The following is a 19,017-nucleotide window of genomic DNA, read 5'->3' on the forward strand; positions in this document are numbered from 1 at the left end:
AAATTGGGTTCAGATTTTTATCTTCCAAAAAACCTAAAATTACTAAAAAAGAATCTAGAAAAGAATGAGGAACTGGTTTCATGTCAGGATCAAGAAAAGAGGAGGAAGTGAGGGCAGGGGAAGAGAGAGAGGGAGAGATAGACCCCATTAGTCCCAGAACCTAGTCAGCCTATCTTCCTATGCTAGAATTTCCACAGACAGTTATTGATGGAGTTACAGTAATAATGATATTATATTAGATGAGGCTGTGTTGGTCAGTGCAAAGGGCAGCTGGCTGCGAAGGGGCAATGAAAACTGCCAACTGTGATTACATTTCTGGGTAAATTTGGGTAAATGTGATTACATTTCTGGGTAAATAGAGGGGGGGGGGGGGGGGTAGAATGAAGTCAAAGGTGTGATGAGAGGAGTCAGAAGTCAGATAAAACCATTTGTACTTTCTTTTTTGAGAACTGTACAGTTAAATAGTAAAGTAAAAGTAGAATGGAGCCTAGAGCTGTATGGTCTGGATCTGTATGGTCTACATATAACAGTGATGATGATAATAATAATGTTCTGTCATTGAAGCAAACATTGGGTTCTGTGCCTGGCATGGACCCCTCACACAGGGAGAGTGCCCAGTTGTGTTCAGGTTCTTCCCATGGCCGTCCATCATCTGTGTGCCAGTGCCCAAGGCTGCCGGTGAGGAAGAGGTGCTGCGATGGGCTCAAGGTGGGTCTATCTTCTCTATACTGGATAAAAAAGTATCACAGAATGTTCTATACAGTCTGAGATGACTGGTAGAGAAACAAGGAGGTATTTGTTTTTTTTTTTTTACTGAATTGTGTAAGAAACAATTTGCTGCATTTGTTGCGTTGATGTGACATAGTAATTACACACATGTTGTCCCTGCAGCATGAACTCACTGGCATCCGTCTCCGCAGATATTCCTGGCCGCCATGTGCTTCGTCTACTTTGCCAAGGCTTTATCTGGGAGTTATTTGAAGAGTACCATTACCCAGATCGAGAGACGCTTTGAGATCCCCTCCTCTCTGGTGGGCATTATTGATGGGAGCTTTGAAATCGGTATGTACAGTGAATAACTCTGATTGCCTGCTGATGATGTGCATGCACAATGCTGGTGGTCTCATTTAATATAGAACAGATTTCTAACTTTATGTGACACCCGGAACCAAATTTGTATTTTTCTCTGACGCATTTTATTTGTAGAATTGAGTGGCTCATCGGACCTAAACCCCAAATTTTTGTTACATTTAAGGATAGGTTACAAATATGCCCACAATGGCAGCACAGTCTTTTTTGTGGGTTATATATTTATGAAATAAATATTGTTGGTGATGGGGGGAGCAGATTGGCTGCACACGATACAGAACATAACTATTACTTGGACTTTATTATTTAGGGAAGGTCCATTATCTATCCATATCTATCCAGAATCTTATCCATATCCAAGACATCTTGCACACATTCCCTGCACTTGGCATGTCCTGTGCATTTACATGTTTCTTTGTACCATTTGTTACCTTTTTTGTCATATTGTCCCTTTTTCTTTGCAGTCACTTACTGTGCTTTCTTTCCACCAGGAAACCTTCTGGTCATTACACTGGTGAGCTACTTTGGGGCGAAGCTTCACCGACCCAAGCTGATTGGAAGCGGTTGTCTGCTCATGTCACTGGGAACTTTCTTAATTGCTCTGCCACACTTTATTATGGGTCGGTAAGTCTGGCTGAGAAGGTCACATAACAGGACGCAGTGGAATTCAGTTTAGGAAGAGAAAAGTACAGCTTTGCTGTTTGTTGGGAAATGTTTCTGTGTCCTGGGACAGATATACACGTTAGATCTTCCACTTCACTGGCTGCATGCTTGCTCTGTGCCAATGACCACAGGATACTAAGGTACAAATAATGACAGCCCCAGGGACCATATCCTTAAGACCAATAGACGGAGTATAATGGTGTGATATGTGTGTTATATACAAGGATGACAATGCTACCATTCTACACATACACTTACTATATGGAGGGTCAGGGTGGTTTGTATCATTGTATACTTCATATATGTGAGAAGAGTGAAGGAGCGGAATATCGGGGAAAAAGACAGGCTTTATTAGGACTTTACAAAAATCAGAATTTTATTTATGTAGGTGAAAACGGTGACCCTAACCCAAACATAGACCTTCTATGCTAGTGGTGGTGGTAGAAATAAACACCCAAGTGATAAAGAACAGGTCAATATAATATCTCATGTAGACATTGTTCTGTAGAGTATCTCAAAGTCCCCAATGCGTTTCGCCCCAAGAGGGGCTTTCTCAGGGCTGACATCCTTGACCAAATTGGAATATAGTGAACATCAGTGAATATTCAATTTTGTGAAGAAAGTTAAAATTAAAACTTGAAGTAAAAGTCTGGACGTTCTAGTTAACGTTGTTTGAATAGCTTGGTGATGGGCTTTAGCTGTCCCACTATAAACATATATTTATATCCAGATCTTAGTAAACAGATGTTGTTGATTATATTAATTTTGGTGTACCCTGTCAGAGCTAGTCCTGTATGTAAGCCATGGGTGGTTTATAGTAGTTTAACACTTGGTGTATTCGGACACTTGAAATATATAACCAGTACTATCTGTGGCTACTATGGAGAAACGTATGTAAAGTTGGTACTGACAGCCAACGAGGTTGTTGATTAAAGTATCAGGTGGAAGCCTAAAACACGGGTGGAAAGTGGGAGTGCATATATTGCACAAGTTGTCAATAGCTTTAGTAGCAATATCGTTTGTTGTTTTGGCGCTGGTGGATTGGTAGCAGCCGTCCAAACAAGAATCAATCTAGGCTTGTCCATATCTACACTATATATCTAATTACCCCTAATTACCCCTCCCCCCTCTTTTTGTAAACATTTTTCATATATGTGTCTGATGACCTTTCTCTGTATTCTCATACAGCTATACATATGAGGGGGCTCCAATTCATCCTTTCAATTCTACATTCCACATCCCTCTATGTCTGCAAGATTCCAAGGAGCATAAACTGTATTCAGCAATTGGCAAATCTCACATAAATACAGACCATGGTAAGGGACTTCCACAATTACTCTGTACAATCATTTTGCAAGACACTGACAGATTCACATCATGGACATTTGGATTCCAGAACAATGATGCACCGACACTCGGGCACTGGTACATGGGGCCTAGAACTATGACACACTGGTACATGGGCTCCCAGTACAATGGCACATTGACTCTTAGTGGTTACAGAACATTCACACTCTAATATTTGGGGGGCTCCTAGAACAATGACATTTAGGCCTGGAACCATGGCACATTGACACGTATTACAATGATACACTGACTCTTGGGGGTTCCAGAAGACTGATACTTGGGGGCTTTAGAATAATGCCATCTAGGTCTCTTGGAAAGATGCATAGTGACACTTGGAATCCCATGACTAAAGCTTGGGAGTCCTAGAAAAAATACACTTAAGGGTCAATGAATAACGATACACTGACACCTGGGGTTCCAGAAAACTGATGTACTATCACTTGAGAATACCCAGAACAATCATACTTGGTGGGTCCAATTACAATGACACTATGACACAAGGGATTCTAGAACACTGCCATGCTGACTCTTTGGGGATCCCAAAACAAAGTATGACACTGGGGTACCCCAGAACAATGACACATTGACATTGGGGGTTCTGTAACAGTGACACACTAAGTCTTGGGGTATCTGATACAATGTCACTCCAGAACATTGGCGCACTGACACAGAACCATGGTACATAGACATCTGACCATCCCAGAACGCTGACACAGACAGTGGCAGAATGCTACAAAATTCTTAATTTTTGTTTCTCTGTTTTTTGCCCCCAGGGTGTGACAGTGGTGGGGACTTTGCCAGTGCCATGTGGCTTTGTGTATTGTTGGGGAATCTGCTACGTGGAGTGGGGGAGGCGCCAATCCAACCCCTGGGGATCTCATACATTGATGACTATGCCGAGGAGGATAACGCCGCTTTCTACATTGGTAACTATGTGACAATGCCTCTGTATCTTCCAGAATGAAGTAACAAGGAAAATTTATGTATAAGTCAGTTTGTATGTGGCATTCATCAATTCATCACAGAGTTTAGTTCTTATTATTAATTATTAAATTTATTTATTATTAGTGTGTTTATTTTATTTTTGCATAAATATGTGTTTTATTATTGGATAGGGTGTGATAGTGTAAAACTCTGATCTCTGGATTATCACACAATCATTATTGTGTAGTTGTAGAATATTCTGTAATTCTCATACTTTATGATCATTGATGTATTATACCATATTGTACAATCTGACCTCCAGGCTGCATCCACACAGCGGCAGTGATCGGGCCGATATTTGGGTTCCTCCTGGGATCGCTTTGTGCGTCTTTATTTGTAGATATTGGATTTGTAGATTTAGGTAAGTTTTTTTTTTTTATTGTTGCTTGTTATGTATTTTTGATGTATGCATATTATCCGTACACTTTATGTTTGCTTTTATTTTAATGTCTTTTTATAAAAGCAGGCCTGAAGCGAAAAAAAAAAAAAAAAAAATGGGCGAAAGGCCTCATGACAGGGGGGGCATAGACAAGCAAGCATGGTTGGGGGGTTAAAAGTTCAAGTAAGGAAGTGAAGGGAAGCATAAGGTGGAAGGTGCCTCGTGGCAGGGGGCACGTGGAGGAATGTTGGTAAAGGGGTCAGAAGTTTAATAAAAAAAAAAAAATGTGTGGGGATATGAAAATGCGAGAAGGTTGTGAGGATTGTATTGGTGGGGTGAGAAAAGGGGAGGTGAAGACGGGTTTATAAGATGGCTTTTGGAGAAGGGGGGCAGCACTGTTAAAATTTTTCCTGGACTGCGTTCCCACCCACCCTCCCTTGTGGCAATTTGGGGGAGGTGTATTGTCGCAGCAGCTGAGCAGTTTTGGTGGTTGTTTGGGTTCATGAAAGTTAAAGGGGGGTAATTGTAAATTTAATTAAAATGGGGGACACAAAATGTTGGTTCTCTTTTTGGTTAGTAAGGTGGGCCTTGCATGACACTTGGGGGCCTGGTGGTAGATCGGGTACAGTGGAAAAAGTGGGGTGGTGACTTTCATGGACCTATGGAGATTGTTAAGTTAATACCATCATAATAAAGCTGTTATTTTGTATTAATAAAAGGGGCTGCTTTGGCCAATTTATTCCAAAGTATTGTGTATGGTTTTCTTTTATTTATATGGTTTTAAGTGAAGGGGTTTTTTGGGGGAGGTTTTTTGTATCGGTGGCTGCAGCGAGGTTTCTTATGCTGTACCCTGGTCAAGGATTATGTAAAAAAATAATCAAAGCAATGCGTTTTAATATTACACATGAAGCACTGGAGGATATATACATGTTAAGCAAGATAAACTGTAACCTGTGTGACCAGAATAAAACTGAAAACATTTAAAGTTGTTACAGCTGCTCCTAATTGTTACATTCCTGTGTGTATTTGAAAGGGGGACATATTTGGAGTAATACTGTCAGTGTGTGGCTGTTTCATATATAGAATAAGAATAAGAAGCGTATGTGCTGTCAGATAAACCAACTTCACCCAAAAAACAAAATTGTGTAACAAATAGAAGCCCATAGAATATCTTTACATTTCAGCACCCAGGTAGTAATGTTCAACTTTTCTAAGATACAATTTTAAGTTATTCTTCCTTTTGGTTAATAATTTATTTTATAACATTCTTCTTTCTTTTTGTTAAGAATTTATATGTGCCTCAGGTTTCATTTGTGAAATCACTGAGGCACAGTGATTGATTCTCCACCGAAGAATGTTTCAGGGAATGTAAGATTCTCTACTAGACCTCGAAGTGTCTGAAACCGCACAGAGAATTGTATTTGTTAGTGCTGAGTTCCATATCAGTGGTTTGTAATGTCATGAACTGGCAGAACTTAGTTGTCATATATTCAGATGTATTGTTAATAATTATATGACAATCACATATCTGCTGTGTGTTTTGTCCAGACAGGGTGCCGATCACTCCTCAGGACAGCCGCTGGGTCGGAGCCTGGTGGCTTGGATACTTAGTAGCCGGCACCATTAGTGTTCTTGCCACTATACCGTTTTGGTTTTTGCCAAAGGAGCAACCACAGAAAGACCTTCGTAAGAATTCAAGCACACCTTCGGAACAGTCCAAATTCATTCTGGAAGATCTGAAAGACACCAAAAATGAGGGGCCACTCCTAAGAATGAGCAAAGGTAATACAACTATATGGAGTAAAATATGCATAATGACTATCCCAAAATATTCAAACTAATACTTATGACCCCAGGACAATGTAACACTGATATTTAAAAGGAAAGTAATGACACTTGGGGGTCCTTGAATAATAACAACTGACACCTAGGTAGGTTCTAGAACAATGCTAAGTGGACAGTTTAGACTCCAATAATGATACATCAACTTTTGGTAATACTAGTAAAAATAACACAGACACTTGGGGATTCCAGAAAAGTGACATCCTGGCATTTACGGGTAGAATAACAATGACACATTTGCACTTGGGGCTTTAGGACATAGATACACTTGGTACCCCCAAGCAATAATACTTTGAGGTCACAGAGCACTGACGCTCTAATACATGTAATATGTACATTGCCACATTTGGATGTCTGATATAAACAGGGAATAAAGATTCTATTTTTCAATCCCCGCCTCATTTATAAGTAACAGAATAGTGAATGGGGATGACTTTGTATGATTTGCTCATTGTTTCTTTCAGATTTCTTGCCATCCCTGAAGGATCTCCTGGGTAATCCAGTGTTCCTCCTCTACCTGTGCGGCAGCGTCTTCCAGTACAATTCTCTGGTCGGGATGGTGACTTACAAACCAAAATACATTGAGCAGCAGTATGGACTGACCTCCTCCCGGACTAACTTCATCATCGGTCAGTCATTGTGCCAATATACATATTAAAGCAATACTCCTGAGCTGTGGCCAAATTCAGCTCTTTGCGGGTGTGTAATGGGCCCCTGTTCCCTGTTCTTCCAAATGTCATTGGTAATGGGGCAGTTTTCCTCCCACTGACACCAAAGATGGGGACCCTTTTCTCCTGCTGACACCAATCATTGGATATTATTCCTTCACAATGGGTTAATATTGTTCCAACTGGTACCGATGCTGGGGCATTATATTTTTCCATTGACATTTGTGATTAGGAACTGTTCTTTCAAAGTACACCAACAATAGGCACTGGGGTATAATGGGTATAATGGGGTATTATTCTTCCCACTGACACCAATGATGGGGAATTATTCCTCCCATTGACACCAATGATGGGGCTTTGTTCCTCCCATTGACACCAATGATGGGGCATTATTCCTCCCATTGACACCAATGATGGGGCATTATTCCTCCCTTTGACACCAATGATGGGGCAATATTCCTCCCGTTGACACCAATGAAGGGGGATTGTTCTTTTTACCAACTGACACCATTTATGGTGCAATATTTCCTCACTAACACCAGCACTAGGGTTCTGCACAATTGCACGGATACGAAGATGCAGCTTTTTTATATTAAAACACCGATGTTCATCTGATCTGCCCATTCCAATTATTTGTTTATTTGAAAAAGGTTGTACCATAACCTATCACAGTATTGACAGGACAGGAGAAGGCAAGAAACTTCAAAATGGTTTGCCAAAGTGTATTTTTTCAGCACTTGTTGTACAATAGAATATTCCTTAGATTTCATCAAACATTATTCTGTGTTCAGTAAGTGATCTGTAGATTCCATCTCTGCTAATAATTAGGTTCTAATTTATATGGTCTTCTCTCCCACCTTCAGGTCTCATTAATATTCCAGCTGTGGCCCTTGGCATCTTCTCTGGGGGGCTCATCATGAAGAAATTTCGGATTAATATTCTGGGAGCAGCAAAACTGTTACTGATCTCCGCTTTGATTGGATATCTGATATTGATGTCGCTGTTTGCTCTGGGATGTGATCATTCCACAGTGGCCGGTTTAACTCACTCCTATGAGGGGTAAGATCATTCCAAAAGAAGAATTCCTGCCATAGGGAGGGGATGCCAGATAATGTTTGCAATATAACACAATCCAGTCTCTGCTTAGATCCACACAGATCTCCCCCCAGGAAAGTTTCCTCGCACAATGTAATCTTCAGTGTCAGTGTCCAAAGAACCACTGGGATCCAGTGTGTGGGGACAATGGTGTCACCTATTACTCCGCATGCTACGCCGGCTGTCGATTGTCTAACGGGACCGGCAACACTGTGGTAAGTGACCCATATACAGAAATGTGTGAACAGAACAAATGTAAGAAGAGAGAAAATAAAATTAGAAAATGGAAATGTGAATTCAGAATTCATTTCTCTATATCATTTTATTCTATTACTTTAGGAAAACCAAGACACCAATGTTCTCCATCTTCTCAGAATTCACTTCTCATTGGTGTGTCTGCAGAAAGCTGAAATCTGATTGGATGATCTTGCCATTTGTTTTATCTTACAGGTGTATTATAATTGCAGCTGTGTGATGCAGCCGGTATCGGATTCCCATGGGGGCTCGGCCACAGCTGGTCCATGCTCCAAAGGAAGAAATTGTTCTAAAATGTTCCTGTACTTTATAGTGATATCTGTGGTGACGTCTTTCACGCTGTCTCTTGGAGGAACTCCTGGATACATCCTGTTACTGAGGTGACCCCGCACCTAGAGCTCACCCCTTTGGAGGTCTATCACAATGTTTAGTACAATACAGTAACCTTTACAAATCAATGTATGAAGGATGAAATGGCTGGGTTCATTGTTAGGCTGGAAGGTTAGGGTAGGGGCCAATGAGATCTTTTATATCATGCCGTATGGGATATACATTATATGGTCAAAGGTATGAAAAACTCCTTCAAATAATTGAAATCAGGTGTCCCCAGTAATGGTATAGTTATTACAACAGCATACAAAGACATTTTAGCTGTGGTATTTGGGAAAGACCTTTATGTGCTCCATCATGAATGTGCACAAAGCCAGCTCCATAAAGACATGAAGATGAGTCAGGTGTAGAGGGGCTGACAGCAATGATCCTAAACACCTTTGGGAAACATTGAAACATTGAGCTACTGAACACCTTTTAGAAGAATTGGAACATTGAACTACTGAACACATTTTAGAAGAATTGGAACACTAAGCTACTGAACACCTTTGGGAAGTCATGGAACATTGAACTACTGAACACCTTTGGGAAGAATTGGAACACTGAGCTACTGAACAACTTTGGGAAGAATTGGAACACTGAGCTACTGAACAACTTTGGAAAGAATTGGAACACTGAGCTACTAAGAATTGGAACACTGAGCTACTGAACAACTTTGGAAAGAATTGGAACACTGAGCTACTGAACAATTTTGGGAAGAATTTGAACACTGAGCTACTGAACAACTTTTGGAAGAATTGGAACACTGAGCTACTGAACACCTTTGGGAAGAATTGGAACACCAAGCTATTAAACAACTTTAGTAAGAAATGGAACACAGAGCTACTGAACACCTTTGGGAAGAAGTGGAACATTGAGCTACTAAATACCTTTGGGAAGAATTAGAATGCTAATCTACTGGACACCTTTGGGAAGAATTGGAACACTGAGCTACTGAACACATTGGAATGTTTTGTAGCATGGAAACTATGAACACTATGATAGTTTATCTTCTCTAGTCTTGGAGAACTTTAATAAACCAGACCCATTATATAGATAGATAAAAAGGAGATTAAACTATGGGTTTGTTTATTAAGCAATTAGAAACAAATCTCCTGCTCTCTGTACATGTACCACATTTTCTCTCAGCACAAGCTCAGAGGGAGTGAAGTAATGACACAGTTTGGTATTACATACATGAACTTAAGATATGACACATACAAACATTGATACATGTCTTTATCCTTCCAGATGTATTAAACCTGAGCTGAAATCCCTGGCTCTGGGGATCTACACAATGGCTGTCAGAGTTCTTGGTAAGAACAAAGTAAAGATTCAGTAGCAGTCCACTTTTGTGTCAAGTTCATATAAACACGTATACTTATTATTCCGTATTGGGAATGAGAAAAAGTAGGAGTTTTCACATCAGGAAATTTTGGTAAATTTGATACCTTTTCATTCACAGCAAGTTAGAACAATCTCATGAAGTAGATAATTCTGCTTTTGTTCTCTCCAGCTGGTGTCCCAGCCCCTATGTATCTGGGGGCCCTGATTGACAGCGCCTGCCTAAAGTGGGGGAGCCGGAGCTGCAATAGGAGAGGTTCCTGCCGCTTTTACAACACAGATCGCTTCCGGTAATTTTTACATTCTAAACATTTCCTGTGAAATAAATATTGATACAACACCTATTTTTGACATATATATTGGCTGAACAATAGGTAACTAAAAAGCAAGAAGGTTTAGTAGGCAGATTTGTGAGAAAGTCTCTGCAGTCTTTTTAGAAAGTTTCCTAATCATGTGATCATATCGGTTTTGACATTATCTATATCACATGCAAGCTGACAACTTTATTCAGAATATAAAGTTTCAGCTTGCAGAAGCCAATGTGGCCTGTAGATGGCAGTGTTTATCTGTTGAATACTATAATAGTCTAACACAATTACAATAGTTAGGAAAAGAATAAATGGCTTAAAATTATATTTTTTTCTTTTTCGATTTTCATCCGTGTGTCAGCCAAAAATAAAACACTTTAATAAATCTGTAACCCCAAATAAAGCCTTTTATACCTTAAGGTGGGGAAATTTGTCAAAGTTAAACAACATACTGGTGATGCTAAGTTGGCTTGGATATCCAGGCACCAATGACCAGGAAAGGTAGATGGTAATCATTATATGAAACAAAAGTGATAGTAATTTTCAGCTGTTGAAGTTGAAATTTGAAAAAAACATGGCAAATATAAAAATCTGCATCTTTGTGTTAAAGCTTTGTAAATTTATCCTTTTGTTGTGTTGTAAAGATTAGTCACTTTCTGGGTTTGATATATGTGTGTTTTTTTTGGCACTCTGTCTCTTCCAGGTTCATCTATCTGGGGATGACGGTGACACTGGGTGCAGTCTTTATCCTCTTCTGTTCTGCCATACTCTTTTTGTTGCGGAAGCGCTGCCTGATGGAGGAACCCCACGCCCCTTGCGCAGGGTGTAAGAGCTCAGCCATGTCTTCTAACCTTGATGGTAATGGTCATCTCTTACAGAGCACATATTGGGCACAAAAGGAGACCCGCCTGTAATCCAGACATGACAAAACCAAAACTCTGTACATAAGAAATCTGTAGAATAAACACAGAAGCTCTCCAATGTTCATCTGCAACCAACAAGACAATATTACCTGTTGACACTGGAACTTGATGATGCTGGAAAAAAAATCCCAAACTCATTTTCGGCAGTCACAGCTGTTGATGTTTTCTATATACCAAGGGTGGCCATGACAGTGGAATGTTATCGTGAGGATGAAGAAACATTGAGAGCTTGTAAAATGATAAAAGAGATGTAAAAGAGTAATATGGGAACAAACAGTATATGTTATACATTAGGCCACACCCCTGAGGAACTCAAACCATGCTCCAGACAACAAGGACTTTTATTCCATACTCAATCATTTTCTATTAAAAAAAAAACAGAGAAAATATCACCAGAAAATAGTGTTACCTCATTGTATGTATGTAACTAATATGCTGTAAATAATATAATCTGCTTTTTTCTTCTTTTTTTTAATATAATCTGTTGTCTTTCCAAACAGTTTAGTGAAATATTTTATCCAGATTCACACTGATGAAGGAAAAAGTACTTTACATGAAAAATTTGGTACTGTCAATGCACCACAGGCTATAACAAGGTAAAAGAGTCAGTTTAGTGCAGTTTAGGCCCAGCCAGCACATCGCAAAGGATTGCTGTCAGAAATGCAGTCATGTCCAATATTATAATATTACAGTGCAGATTTTTTTCTACGTGTTCTACTCTATCAAACACTTATGAATAAATCCCATTAATTCAATACGTTGAAAAAGAAAGAAGACTTTTTAAAAATACCAGGGAGTTTAGAGGCATACAAATAACTTACTGAGAACAAAGTAACTTCTTTTTCGAAAAAGCAAAACAATCAACATGTTTAATTCAATCCATATACAAAAAAGAAAAAAACATTACAACAAGACAATAGTGCACATTAAAAAACATCAATCATTTGGTAGTCTCGATTTCTCACGTGTCATAAAAACAGGCTCAACACGTTTCGCAGACCATAATGTCTGCTTCTTCAGGAGCAAAAGAGGGCAACCAGACCTATGTCACAAACAATTGACATGAATCTAAAATTAAAAATAAAACAAATCCATATTTGACCCATAGCTGAGGACAGTAGAGGCTCACCGCTTGACATGGAATAGATGGGGAGGAGTTGATCCAACCAAGGCATCAGTGAAGTGTATTAACCTCCCTGGCAGCCTGAATGTGGTAAACTGGAGCCACATTCGAGGTAGCTAAAAACATAAAAAAATAATGACTTAACTGGTCCCATCGGCGTCCTCCAGTGTCCTGCCCATCAGATCCCATCCTCTTCTTCCAATCTTCCCCTGGCGAGTACACTGACGTTTCTTGGGAATTCCCGGTGACGTTGATGCATGCGTCGGTGCGTGCAAGGGAGCGTGCTGAGAAATTCAAATTATTTTGTATTGGATTCAATACAAAATAACTGTATTGAATCCATGACAAGGGAGAGACCCAGCATACATTGCCCTCCCCCTTAAACCCCCCCCAAATCACACCACCCCATAGCATTGGTAAATGGTCTTAAGGCCTTTTATTAAAGAAACATTGTTTTCTTAGAACCATTTAAATATTGAAAATATTTACCATTAATCATAAATAACAAAATCAAATAACTATAAATAACCAAATAGCAAAATAACAATAAATAACAATACAAATACATAAATAACAACTTTACATATAAACCTTAACCCATTTAATGCACTCTCCTGGTTACTGGTCCTCGAAGACCCCTCTACTTTACCCCCATACTTATTCTGGTCTGCACCGCCCTGATATATATGCTCCCAGCCGCAACCACCAGCTCGGGAACAATATCAGCAGCACTCGCAACCCATAAACCAAAATTCCAGAGAGACCAATACCAAAGATGAATATCTCACCCCCACTAAAGCAGTCCAAAAACCACCTTCTCTCGAGCTCCTCACCGCAGCAAACCCCCATCCTAAAAAAAGTCCCCACTAAAGGAGAGTAGGCGGGAAACTTTCTCCACTCTCCCCGTCCAGCAGCAGAATGATCCTCCTCTTCCGTTTCCCCCCTTTTTCACTCCTCTTCTCCCTCGACCAACTACACCCCCCCCCCCTCCTATCCACACTGCAATAGTTAACCCTGGCACTGGCAGCTCCCTACCCCCTACCAGTCATGGAGGCCTTCCACTAGCCCCCCACTTTGTTCCCCCNCTCCAGGCCTCTCTATAGAAAGTAATCATTATATATATATATATATATATATATATATATATATATTATATATGCTACTGTACAGTTATATTACAGGTTTCAGTGTGTTTTTTTATTTAACGTTTATTAATAAATTTAATAAATATTGGACATATTTCAGTGAGTTATGCCTAGGAATTACAAGTCTACAATGTAAAATAAATTTTCATGAAAGACAATGTACGGCTTTTAAACATACAAATCCGGACAGAAATGAAACGCCCAGGAGGTAATTAGTGCTACATTTTAGGTTAAACACACTTATTTTCAATTCAGCAATTGTGAAGCTTAATGAAAGCTGCATAATTCATGTGTCTGTACATTTCCACTAAGGGAGGGCATGCAGAATGCATACAATACTGGGCATGCATGAGAATCTAACATGGGTATTACAGTTGGAATTAAATGCAAGAGTAAAATGCACGTATTGCTATACATGAGCAAGGCTATGCCTTCTTGGACCAGATGGTGAAAACATTCATTGACATTTTCATTATCTAAAATGCGGACACCGCTATTACAGATAAAGACATCAACGGGTTGAGCATAGAGATGTGATATTCTCACACGCATACAATGGATAGGTCCAATTTGATTTATTTTTTGCTGTCCTGTGTCCTGCTGGTGAAAGTTCCCTTCAATTTGTAAGAGTGAATCTCTGCGATTTAAGTGGAATTTAATTTGTAGGTAGTTGTGATGAAAGCAGGTGTCCCCAGGTGTCCCCATCAGACAATGTACCTTCTATTTGTGTTTTGGACTTCTATTTGTTTGGAGTTTGGATTTACTCTAAGTTTTATTTCAATGACGGTGATCACTAATACAAATAGAGAAGGTGAATCTTTTCATTGAGGTCACAGACAGCATAAACACCTGATAGAGGTTTAATCCCCTCACCACTTTAATCTGTCAGCACTCTTACTTATCAGCTTCTTGGTCCTGGGGTTAGATCCCACCAATGGGTTTTATATAGAATATAACATTATTTTTGATAAGCATTGTGTGTGCTATCAGCTGGTACTAAGGACCTGCATCAGCAGGATCTTTTATGGATTATTTTAAACCCCTTAGAAATTTCAATGATAGATAAATACTTAGGATCTGATTTATTAAAGCTCCCCAAGACTGGAGAGGATACACTTTTGTCAGTAAAGCGGGCTGGTCAAGCAAACCTGGAATGGATCTGGTCCAGGACTGAAAACATTTGCTAACAAATAGCAAATGACTTTTAAGAAATCCATTTCAGGTTTCTTGGATCATCCAGCTTCTCTGATGAAAGTGTATCCTCTCCATTCTTGGAGAGCTTTAATAAATCAGATCCTAAGTATTTATCTATCATTGAAATTTCTAAGGGGTTTAAAATAATCCATAAAAGATCCTGCTGATGCGTACTGAACTTTTATCTTCGCCCTGCATAAGGATATCAATGAAAAACAGGCATTGGGAATATTACGGGATCGAACCATCACATTCCCAATAATGACCTGGATATGCAGCATTTCACACAAAGGCATCCTAGAAATCAACTCAACAGGGAGAATGGATCCCAGAGTGTCCTGACCACATCTGTGTATGACATACATACCAGCATACAAGGGTTCCATCTTGCTGCTCCTATTCTCATTGGAAAAGCCATAAAAGGTCTCTGCATGGCCCCAAACATTGTTTTCTATATGATCGTAAACATAAAGCTTTTCTTTAGATAACAGCTTGCTGGTGTGCTGTCAACAAATATCATGGTTTGTTACAGCTCCCTGTTTACAACAAAATCAATTTCGATATACAGGTAGTCCCCGAGTTGAGGTCATCTGACATACAGATGACTCCTAGCTACAAGCGGGGCTTCCCTGCTTGCTTGTGTGCAGGACAGAGGCTTGATGGGTTGGAGTTTGCATGACTTGCAGAAGAAATCAATGGCTATACACAACTGAGGTTGTTGGTGATCTTAATAGCTGAGCTGATCTGTAACATCTTATAACTCGTTAATGACCAAGACAAACCCTGCAGTTGTTTCTTTTTGGATATCAAAACACAGCAATCTCCAGAAGTTAATGAATGTCTAGGCTCCAAAAAGTTTTTTTTCTTTGTTTGTGATTAGCTCACAGTGAAGATTTTATACAGTAACTGACACCACACTGTCTACTATTATGTTTAGACAAACATCTGTCCTAATTGTATTTAATAAAATAATTTACCTGTTCCAACTTACATACAATATCAACTTAAGAACAAACCTACAGTCCCTATCTCGTATGCAGTCCGGGGACTACCTGTAGTGTGTGATGGGAATATATGAGAATATTTCTCTATGGTGTCCTCCACCATTTTCTATACCCATCCTTCAAACTTTTATTTCTGTATATAAGCTCTGAAATGACATTAGAAGTCCCATACAGGCAGGATCATAGTCGCTGCAGTTGCAGAACAATCTTTGTGAAATCATCACACCTATGCTCATGTGTGCTAGGACTGATAATCTGAATTGCTTTCAATGAAATTTAAATAAATCAGGGGATTTCACTGAGGTTTGGTCTGGATGTGCTGGTGGTCATTGGGAGGTAAAATACTTCGGTGGCAGTGGTTAATTAGAACACAAATAGTCAGAGCTGGTGGTGTGAGGAAAAAGTAACATTGGGAGGAAAAAATGCTTTAGCATTATTGGTAAAGAGGAGGAACAATTCTACAGTTGCGGATAGTAAGTGAAAAGTAAAATATCTCGTTAATGATGAAAGGAACATGGACCTCTTGGTGCCAGTAAGAGAAAGAATTGCTATTTTGTGACCCTTTCTGCCACTGCTCCATGTGGGATACATTCGCAGTGCCAGGATCTGGTATACATAGCATTCCATTTTCCTGGCACCCTATGCCACTCTGCCAATTAGTGTTTAGAAAGAAGAACGACTTTTGGAAAACTGCCTATTTTTTCTCCCACTAATGCATGCTCTGGGGACCATAAATCAGCAGTATTAATCACCTAAAAAAGTATAAAAAATATTTTGAATACACGAAACCTTGGCAAAGTAAGGGTGTATTTATCAAAACAATGGATGGATAAACTGCCCAATTAGCATTCACCCTATCTTTTAACTCTGGAAAGGAAATTGGGTAATTTTGTAATACTTAACCTATATACATACATACCTTTTTTTGTTGTTAAAACTGGAAAAATGTATTACTATGAAAAAGTTAACTCTTTTAGAGCTGAAAATGTGCCTCCTTTTGCTATGACCGGTCTTTCAACACCTTCGAGGACAATTCTAATGGCTTAGTTCACAAACTCCTAACATGACATGACAAATCCACTGAGATGGATAAATTAATAATGTAGTAAAATAATAAATTAAAAAAATAGTGACATAGTGCTCAAAATAACGAATACCATGTATAAAAAGGTCATAATGTCAATACATGGGCCAATAATTTGTAATTTTATACACTACACAAACAAAATCCCGTTGTGTCACAGATTTAAATGTCAATAGCAATGACAATATCTGGAATCCAGTGAGTGAGAACACTATAGGTACAGTGAAAATAATGTTTTGTCGTTCGACGTTCGTTCGTCGTTCATTTCCAACGATAAAAATTGGAAGTGTGTACGCAGCTTTAGGCAGAAATTGATAAGGACTGCAATAGGCACTGTATTGTACTGGCTCCATCAGACACAAGCTGCCTTGGAGTGGTAGGTAGGTGTACAGCTCTGACTAAAGCTACAAACACACGTCCAATGGTTCTCGCCCAATACTTGCCTCAGGGACGATATCCGACGAGAATCTGGGGTGTGTACAGTGCCCATCGTCCGAACGACCGTCCTGCCGGATCCATGGACGATGGATGGAGAACAATCCTAATGCAAGGGGAGGGGGAGAGTGCGCAGCAGGATGCCGCTCCGTTGTTTTACCCCTTCCCTCTGCATAGATTAGAACGGTGCTCTATGTATAGCACCCGTTCCTTCATCGTGCAGTTCTTAGTTGTTGGAAAGCATTGTGAAAGATCCTTTCCAACGACAATAATTGCACGTGTGTATGCAGCACTATTTACCTGGTTTACTGCAGGAGCCTGGACAGTGAAAAGGGAACAGCACATAATGCAAAGACGGACCTTGGCAAGAAAAGTATATTTCTCCTGGAAGTGCGGACATCAATGTGTGTGATTGGAACCTGTCGGCATTTTATTGCAAAATCGTAAAAAAAATCAGACATGGGATGTTGCAATCTGATAACACACAGGATGACATTAAAGCTGAACTAAACTGAACTAAAAATAAAAAATTTGCACGAGTAGGTTCTTAGTATCAGAAGGGACGGTCTGTTCTGCAACAAGAAAAACTTACCTGCCTTACGCAATCACTTATCTAAATAACCTCTAGTCCCTCCTTCACCAGTGCCAACATCTTCACCCGCTCCACTTCCCGGTTCAGGATCTTTAGCTATCTTGATTGGCCAAGCTGGAATGACATACTATAGGAGTTCATTTGTTCCCGGAAACTAAGATTGTATGAGTTGCTCTGTATACATTAAAGAGAAAATTGTGATCAGGCTGGGAAAATTGCTTTATTGAAAAAAAGACATCACCTGTCCCATCTGCAATTAAAAACCTGACTGCTCACAATTTTTTAAAACTGTAGGATAGATTTTATTTTAAATATCCTAATTAGTACAATTTAGTGGGATAAAATAAAAGATGAAGAAGTTTTTAGATAGTGTGTAATGCTTTGGTCTGCTAACTGATCCGTCACACAAAAGCAGATGATGAGCAGTATTACTTCTTGCTGTGTCAGCACTTCCTAATTAGTAAATGCTTTCTGTTTCATCATTCTAATCCTAATTTCCAATAAATTTTCATTCACCTGGTAAAAAGAAATAAAGATATTATTTGTTTCAGAGTTTTTTTTTTTTACATACCAGGGACATTTCCAGTCTCAGGGCTGTCCCTGGACTCGTGTTACGGGGAAGGTGGGCTCCATGCAGTTCATTCTGCGGATTATACCCCCTCCTTACAATCCCTGGCATGTGAAAAGAAGAGACTCCAAGGAAACGGCGTGCAAGACTTGCTGACTGACCCCCCATTGTTTGGAGATTAGTTTAATTTCTTGTCACAACCTACTGAGGCCAGGAATGCAGCGTCTGCCCCAATGTTCTGTTCCAATTTTCTGACATCTCCAGCCGCCGCTCTTACTGGAACCTCTTCAATATAAAGTGAAAAGGTGAATTTATTTCTGTTCTGATTTCTTCCTCTATTCTACCACTACAGAATTGAAAAGTTTATAGAGTAGGGCATGGTAAGACCCCAGTTTGATTTTGATATATTTGTTGATTTATTTTTGGCTGTTTTTGCTGACTTCCTGTCCAGAAGACACAAGAGGAAGTAAAAAGAAGTTTCCTTAAAAATAGGAGATGATCCTCTCTTAGACAATTGTCCCCAATGAAAAGTTATCACCTAGTTCTTGCTTTGGTACCAACTAAAAAATATGGCCTTTCCTATTAGTCTCCCATCTGCATTGTATA

The 19,017-nt window shown here is 39.5% G+C and overlaps 1 protein-coding gene across 3 annotated transcripts in view; it reads left to right on the forward strand.

Annotated features, from left to right (window-relative positions):
• SLCO1C1 (solute carrier organic anion transporter family member 1C1) overlaps positions 1-11,734 on the forward strand; it is a 13,273-nt gene extending 1,539 nt beyond the window's left edge. For 2 of the 3 annotated variants that reach the window (XM_072399899.1, XM_072399901.1), the window contains exons 2-15: positions 565-708; positions 921-1,062; positions 1,581-1,713; positions 2,941-3,068; positions 3,873-4,025; positions 4,346-4,444; positions 6,011-6,244; positions 6,769-6,933; positions 7,836-8,031; positions 8,120-8,282; positions 8,518-8,702; positions 9,943-10,007; positions 10,208-10,325; positions 11,047-11,734. In XM_072399899.1, the coding sequence (XP_072256000.1) occupies positions 589-708; positions 921-1,062; positions 1,581-1,713; positions 2,941-3,068; positions 3,873-4,025; positions 4,346-4,444; positions 6,011-6,244; positions 6,769-6,933; positions 7,836-8,031; positions 8,120-8,282; positions 8,518-8,702; positions 9,943-10,007; positions 10,208-10,325; positions 11,047-11,257 (2,112 nt within the window). In that variant the 5' untranslated portion in view covers positions 565-588 and the 3' untranslated portion in view covers positions 11,258-11,734. Of the gene's footprint in view, positions 1-564; positions 709-891; positions 1,063-1,580; positions 1,714-2,940; positions 3,069-3,872; positions 4,026-4,345; positions 4,445-6,010; positions 6,245-6,768; positions 6,934-7,835; positions 8,032-8,119; positions 8,283-8,517; positions 8,703-9,942; positions 10,008-10,207; positions 10,326-11,046 lie in introns of those variants that run through there. The other variant, XM_072399902.1, reaches the window with a different exon arrangement.
• The last annotated feature ends 7,283 nt before the right edge of the window (positions 11,735-19,017 follow it).

Source organism: Pyxicephalus adspersus, chromosome 2, assembly GCF_032062135.1.
Source record: "Pyxicephalus adspersus chromosome 2, UCB_Pads_2.0, whole genome shotgun sequence".
NCBI lineage: Eukaryota > Metazoa > Chordata > Amphibia > Anura > Pyxicephalidae > Pyxicephalus > Pyxicephalus adspersus.